The 7,408-nt window shown below is 36.7% G+C and overlaps 2 protein-coding genes and 1 pseudogene across 5 annotated transcripts in view; 1 reads left to right on the top strand and 2 right to left on the bottom strand.

Annotated features, from left to right (window-relative positions):
* Positions 1 to 1,454: 1,454 nt before the first annotated feature.
* Positions 1,455 to 1,874, bottom strand: LOC105266687 (vacuolar protein sorting-associated protein 37B-like; annotated as a pseudogene).
* A 1,403-nt stretch (positions 1,875 to 3,277) lies between these two features.
* Ate1 (arginyltransferase 1) lies at positions 3,278 to 6,042 on the top strand. Of its 2 annotated transcripts, none has more exons than XM_011304987.1 (7): positions 3,278 to 3,666; positions 3,714 to 3,864; positions 4,223 to 4,380; positions 4,452 to 5,023; positions 5,172 to 5,344; positions 5,442 to 5,712; positions 5,787 to 6,042. In XM_011304987.1, exons 1-7 carry the CDS (start codon positions 3,564 to 3,566, stop codon positions 5,943 to 5,945), a joined length of 1,587 nt encoding a protein of 528 aa, XP_011303289.1. In that variant the 5' UTR covers positions 3,278 to 3,563; the 3' UTR covers positions 5,946 to 6,042. The 2 variants fall into 2 exon arrangements, with proteins under 2 accessions (XP_011303289.1, XP_011303290.1); XM_011304988.1 differs by having other exon boundaries at positions 3,370 to 3,666; positions 3,738 to 3,864.
* LOC105266650 (putative inorganic phosphate cotransporter) overlaps positions 5,987 to 7,408 on the bottom strand; it is an 8,724-nt gene continuing 7,302 nt past the window's right edge. For all 3 annotated transcript variants that reach the window (XM_011304983.1, XM_011304984.1, XM_011304985.1), the window contains exon 6: positions 5,987 to 6,431. In XM_011304983.1, coding sequence (XP_011303285.1) covers positions 6,279 to 6,431 — 153 coding nt within the window. In that variant the 3' untranslated portion in view covers positions 5,987 to 6,278. The remainder of the gene's footprint in view (positions 6,432 to 7,408) is intronic.

Here is a 7,408-nt window from a genome sequence, read left to right on the forward strand (position 1 = left end):
TTTATGTTTACAGTTAAGGTAAGACGTTCGAAAGGTGAAAATTGAAAGCGGATTTATTTTCATCCAACGCCGGTGAGTGAAATTTATTTATTAACTAGCGCCGCCGGATATATCGTATCCGTTCCGTGGATTTTTTCGTGATCGGTTCGGGAGTTTGAATTTTCGAGATGATTTTTTCTCTCGATCAGCTGATGTCGAGATGCCTCTAGATATGGCTCCATCAGATAAATCGCGAGTGTGTGTATAAACAAGTGATTGACTACGCTGGAGCGCCGCATTTTAAAATTGGAATTAAAGCCCGGTTGGATTGTCTGGAAAAGATGATTTACTCCAAAATTGGCACTCCTAATTACTCCACCAATTAATCGATTTTTCCGATAATTGTTAGCTAGCGCTCTAGTTGTTGACAATCGCTACGGTGCTAGCTAACAATTATTGGAAAAAACGATTAATTTCCGGAGTAACTAGCAGTCCAAATTTCGGAGTAAATTATATTTTCCAGATAATCCATCCGGGCCTTAAATTTACGTCGTATTTTATATCTCCGCCCAAAACGGTAAGTACGATATTAAATTATTATTGAAGTAAATCAAGTAAACATCACTGACAAATTTGTAAATATTTTTTTAATAACTGTTAATTCGTTGAAAGGTACAGGGAGTCATCGACGAGGCAGAAAAAAACGAGCTGAAATGAGTCTAAACAAAAAGGTTCATTCAAAAATACTTTCATATATCCAGATAAATACACCATAGCCTAATACTCGCAGTATGTACCAATTAAATACAATTTTAAAAGCCAATGTTTTGTGTCTTTTCAGGGTGTGGTAATAATGTTTAAATTCGACCCATAGTGGATAGTGTACTTTTTAAAAACTACTATAAATTTATTTCTGTATACAGATCATGTAAAAGTTAATTCCATAATATTTCTGATGAAATATTTTTATATTTCAGTTTTTACTTATGAGGAGGGCTGAAGGTATTTATAACTCAAATAAAGATTCAATAAAAACCCATAAATAAATGTTTATTGTGTTCGATCAGATTGATTCAATTTGTAATTTATCCTTTATCAGTGTGCGTGGCGTAAAAAAAATAATAATAATACAAAAAGGTATGAGAATAACTAGGAAAATTCGATCGAATGAGAATAAATCATTCGTTATCAGAACCACTGTCGTTAGAATTAGTTCTGCCTCGAATTGTTTTTGATTTCTTGTTTCCAAAGAGTAGATCAGACGGCTTCTTTCCCTTTTCTGGTGGATTCAACAGGTCACCAGTGTATGATATTGCACCAGACTGGGCTATTCTCCACTCCATCATCTCTGTGGAAAAATCGTCGCAATTTCCGAGGTTCGTGAAGCCTACGATGTAGTCTTTTGTCTTGGTGTCTGAGATGAGGGCTATCGTGGGAATTATTTTGATCCACATTATGGAAATAGCTTTAAGAAAACTTGGGCGGCGAAAGGTGTTCACTGCTGGATAACCCCTGTTGACGATTTCGGTTTCCTCTTCAGCTCTCGCATTTTGTCTACCTTCACCTTTCGTAAATGCATTATCTTTCTTCGGGTGAAGAATTGATCCAGGAATTCATCGACTTCTGTATCTCCCGATAAGAATTTCTCAGCTATTTTCTCGACACGAAGGAGAATACAAATAAAAATCACAATTATCATTTGATAATTGTTTATATAATTGCTTAAATAATGACTTCCGATTCTTTTTCAATTTCAGCAGCAGCTCACAGCCTGTCTCAGACAGTTCATGTAATGCTTTTTTATTCTCCTCGAGTTGGGGTTGCTTTGCTAGATTGACTTCGGCCAGAGAACGATTTCCAGCGATCAGAACTTTCTTTTCAGATTCCAATTCTTTAAATTAGAAAACCTCACGAAAAGTAAGTAAGTCGCATATCTAATAATAAGACAAGAAAATAATGAGACAACCGCCTTATTATCCATTTATTGTCATCGAATAAATAATTCACATGTTTTATGTAATTGCCAACTTCCTCGAATCTTCCATCATCGTTCAATATTTCTCCCACATCAGTGTTGCTGAGATGATTCAACATCGACAATTCAGCTAGAATATCCATAGAAATTGATAAATTTATTATTAATTCATAATTATTTATTATTAATAAATGTCATGGTTCTTTTTTGATTTCAGGTTCTCAAATTATTTTTTTTTTCCTTTTCAATTTCCCACCCATTGACTTAGTGGATTAGGCCTACAGGGGATACCACTTTAAAAAAAACGCGTCAGGGACTCTACCTCTTGGGTGACGTGGAAAGAGTTTCACTTTAATTACTTGATTTATGAAAAAATAGTCAATACCGGGGAAGAATCTCTCGTATTAAAATAATCATATACCCATTGTTCATTTATGCTTTTGTCGACAATTTTTATGCCATACCTTTTTTTTTCATGTCAATTTGAAAGAAAAAAAATCAAAGGACTCGACTGGCATTCAAATGTAACCGCCAGAAATCGCTGAATGGTGGGGACGAAATGCGCATGAGGAGAAGGCGTTATACGCCCTCCCTCTCTTGGGGTGCAATACTACGATGCCGCTGGGGTCACTCCATCCCCCAGAACTGAGTCTCTACCTTAGTCAATCCTCTTTGGTGTCCTCAAAGTCCCGGTCGGTTTAGCGGGAGGGGCGGCGCTAGTTTGTGAAAAACAAGAAGTCAATTCGTTCTGGGGAGGAATTCTGCGCGTTTTATGTTAACATAAAATCTCATTATTTCGCTCCCGCCAGGTGGAGCGCAGGCTTTATTTATGTCGTATTTCCAATTGGTTTTGGAACGTTTGTTTGGCGAATAATGAGGGGAGGGATAAGAATTACAGTATGGCCGCCCCGCGCTTTTATGCCCAGTTTCAAAAATGAAGAGCGGACCTAATTCGGAACCGAGCCCCTATGCTTCGCAGCTCCTCATAAATCCACTACTTTGAGAGCTGAAAATGATTTTGAGTACTTTAATAATAATAACGCGATGCCAACTTGTTTCTTCTCAAGTTTCATTTCAATTTCTAATTATTTGTTCATTTTGGAGCACTAAGTTGAACGCACGGCGGCCATACTGTATTTCTCATCCCTCCCCTTATTACGCACCAAACAAACGTTCCAAAACCGATTGAAATGTGACATAAATAAAGCCTGCGCTCCACCTGACGGGAGCGAAATAATGAGATTTCATGTTAACATAAAACGCGCAGAATTCCTCCCCTGATCTCCAAATTTTTCTCAAGAAGAATTCGAGAAATCGTCAATAGGTTATCAATAAATAACAATTAAAGTTTATAATATGCGATAATTCAATGTTTCGATGAGAAATTTATTTATATATGACATTTTGAATTTAGTGCTCTCGTAGCTCAGCAAATCTCATCTCATGGCAAAACGTCCTCCATTTTTCTTCTCCCTCCAGAACCACAAAGTTATTATTATTTTCATTTTTTCGCGAGGTTAACAAGTGGTAATATAATTCCTGTGACAACAATAATCAGTTTGTCCTCATGAGGATCATGATATTATAAACAAATAATTAAATCACTGCAATGGCTTCGAACGAATTAAGTATTGTTGAATATCTCTATGACAGTGGAACAATAAAACATGCCTGTGGATATTGCGAAAAAAAGAGCAGCTACAAGCGCGATGGTAAGACTAAATTGTCGGAAAAGTCCTTCTTCCACTTGAAAATTCAGAGGAGAAAACCGAAATTATTCTAGGCATGTGGGCCGAATCTCTCACTGTGGATAATTACCAAAGTCTGATTGACAGAGGATGGAGAAGAAGTGGACGTTATTGTTACATACCTAGAAATATCGAAACCTGCTGTCCAATGTACACCATCAGGTACTTTTAATTATTAAACTGTTTTTCCAATATTTTTGTGACTTCACAATTTTTTAATTACACGGAAAATCATTGTCACAAAAATAAACTTTCTCATTTTCTCATTCAATTTATTTATACACCATTTATTTATTACACTTTTAGTGGTTTTAATGTATTTATAAACAAATTTCTAACTTCATGAACTTGAATTATATTAATACTTTCAATTAAATTGTAAATTGTAATGGAGATGAAAATGGCGATAGAAAACAGATGAACAAATTATCGAAAAGGATATTTTTTAATCAGATTAAAATTTGCAATAAAACATTATATTGAAATGCTATTGTCATTCGGAAATTTTATTGTACTGCAGATGCAATGCGTTGGACTTTGTGGTTTCGAAGTCCCAGAAGATAATTATCAAGAGAATGACAAAGTTCTTGAAGGACGGCGAGAGGATGATTGAGGAGGAGAGTAGGACGAAGAAGAAATCCGATAAGGATGAATTACATGGGATTGGCGCGTGTTCTAGTAAAAATTTATTATTTTTTTTCGAACTGCTTTAAAAAAAATTTTGTGACTCTATAATTCTTTTCCTCCAGATGCCGAACTTCCAGAGGAAGAATTCGCGGAGTACTCGGCACGTGCTCATAAGAATATCCTACAGAACGAGCCAATGATGCTCGCCACCAACTGCGAGAAGAGATTATCCCAGTGCCCTGAAGACGTCATCAAGTCAAAAATTAAGAGAGAGTCTAGCCAGGATCACGATAGCCCTCCATCACACCCAATGGTCCCCTCAAAACTTTCTCAACCGACAGAAATCCCACCAAATCGGGACGGAATGCCGAGGAAAAAAAAATTGATGCGCATCGAAAGAGCTAGGAGTCGCCTGCTGGCGCAGGGGAAGACTCTGGAGGAAATTGAGGACTTCTACAGAAAAAAAAAGATGCCTACTGGCGCAAAGTCCATCGAGGAACTCCTTTCTACTGTAGAGGATGGACAGAACAAGCTAGAAATTAAATTAATCAGAGTATCCTCTGAGGAATTCTATAATACTTTTGACGAGAGCTTCAAGCTATTTAAAAAATATCAAGAGGCCGTGCATCATGATAAACCTGAGGATCAAACTAAGAAGTCATTCAGCAATTTCTTGGGGCCAAGTCGACTGATAGTAAGTCTTATGCGAGTAAAACGAAATTGATATAAAAACCTGAAGCTTTCTCTGCAAAATATTCTATTGAATTTATTCTTTTATTTATTTAATGATGACGAAAGTTTGTTGTATTGATGAGTTTTTATTTTTGCTTCTTTGACTGCAGCACCGGAGCGTCAGACGAGGCCCACCTATGGGGTACGGTCCCTTCCACCAACAATATCGTCTCAATGGAAAATTAATAGCTGTCGGAGTCATCGATATCTTGCCCTACTGCGTCTCCAGTGTTTACCTCTTTTATGATCCTGAATATTCATTTCTTTCACTTGGAACTTTCAGGTAAAAATGACAAAATTTCTCGTTGCAATGTTGCAATACTCTCGAAGAAACTCGAATAATTACAGAATAAATATTTTCTGGAAACATGAATTTGCAGCTCTTTGATTGAAGTTCGACTGGTTCGAGAGCTATACAAGTCGGCATCAGATTTGAAATACTACTACATGGGCTACTACATCCACGAAATCCCGAAGATGAGGTACAAAGCTAAAATGACGCCCTCCTTTCTCCTGTGTCCTGAGACGTACACGTGGCATCCAATCGCGAAATGTACCCCAAAATTGGACAGACAAAAATACTCGAGGCTCAACGAAGACGTCTATGCACTCGACGAGGATGGCGAAATGAGTGCAGAGGATATCAGACAGGTTAATGTCACAGAAAATCAACTTGTCACCCTTTACCTTTTTACTACAGATTATCTAACACTTATGTCATGCAGGTTCGGGTTTTGTATCGAGGTGAAAGCCTCAAATTATACGGAGAAGTGCAGAAAATTCGACATCTGAAGGGCGAAAGGGACGACGTCGAAAAAGTTAAATTGTACGCGAAACTCGTTGGTAAAACCTGCGCCAAAAGCATGAGTCTCATTCTCACCTAATTAATTAAATTTAAGAATTAAACCAGTGATAACAATGCGGATTAAATAAATCCCAACCAATTTTATTCTGTCAGCTTCAATAAATAATTTAATTGGAGAAAAGTTCGGAGGATATGAGTGAGCATTTGTCCTTCATGCACGCACTCGTCTCAAGTATTGCACCATAATTGTACATTTGTACTTTTCGTTATGTAAAGCTCGTTGGATATAATTCAACGCTTCCTGAATGATATTGTGGAGATCATTTTTTTTTCAGTGGAAATAGTACAGGAAATGCTCTTAGAAAATTCATTCATCAAAATTGTATCGTAATCGTTGTCCAGAGATTTTTGATTATTTGCGACTTCCACCTGCTTCTTCCTCTCTCGGTTTCAATTCGTTCCAACTCTGGACTTTTCCACTGCCACCGACGATGAATATCGCCATGCAGGAGATGCAAACAGACGCTCCCATCCAGAAGAGAAGTCTCCATTTTTCGATTGGATTCTGAGGAAGATTATGAAAGAAATTTTATACTTTTTAGTGATACCATATTGATTTATGGAATTACTCAAAATATTTAAATGATTTATGATTGAATGTTGACCTATGGTGATGAAGTTTTTTCACACCTGCCGGTACAGGTCGTACTATAATTATTAAATCATATAGGAACGATCAGTACTGGCAGGTCTGAGGACAGAAAGCAATTGAGTTTTCCCGAGCGTAAACATTCATCGGAACTCAATTGAATTAAAAAAATGGGAAAATTACGTGGATTGTCCCTTGATTAAATAAAAATGGTTAATAATGTATTGATAAATAATGATGTGGAGGTCAATGATGTGGTATCATTTTTCACGCTTCCCAGTACTGGTCGTACTATAATTAAAATTCATATAAGAACGACGAGTACTGACGAGTGTGAAATGATAGATGAATTAAAGCTCCAGATGATTTAATACTTTTCCAGAATTACGGGTACTGATCGTACTATATTTATATCACATACAGAACGGACAGAACCCATAATCCTGAAAAAAGTGATTCAATGATAATGACTGAATGATTCAGTAAAAGCTACAGATGATTAAACTCTTCTGAAATTACAGGTACTGATCGTACTATATTTATAGAACATACAGAACCGGAGAGTACCCATAAGCTCAGAAAAATTAATTCCATTCTTTCGATAATGTCGCAGGGATTCACTGATGATGATTGAATGATTAAGTGAAAGCTCCAGATGATTGAACCCTTCCAAGATTACGGGTACTGGTCGTACTATAATTATAAAACATATAGAAACGACAAATACCCATAAACCCGGAAAAATGATTTTTTTTTCGTCGATCTCATGACTTAATGATAATAACTGAATGATTCGGCGAAAGCTCCAGATGATTGAACCCTTCCAAGATTACGGGTACTGATCGTACTATAATTATAAAACATATAGAAACGACAAATACCCATAAACCCGG

The sequence above is a fragment of the Fopius arisanus genome, unplaced genomic scaffold, assembly GCF_000806365.1.
Source record: "Fopius arisanus strain USDA-PBARC FA_bdor unplaced genomic scaffold, ASM80636v1 scaffold00040, whole genome shotgun sequence".
Lineage (NCBI taxonomy): Eukaryota > Metazoa > Arthropoda > Insecta > Hymenoptera > Braconidae > Fopius > Fopius arisanus.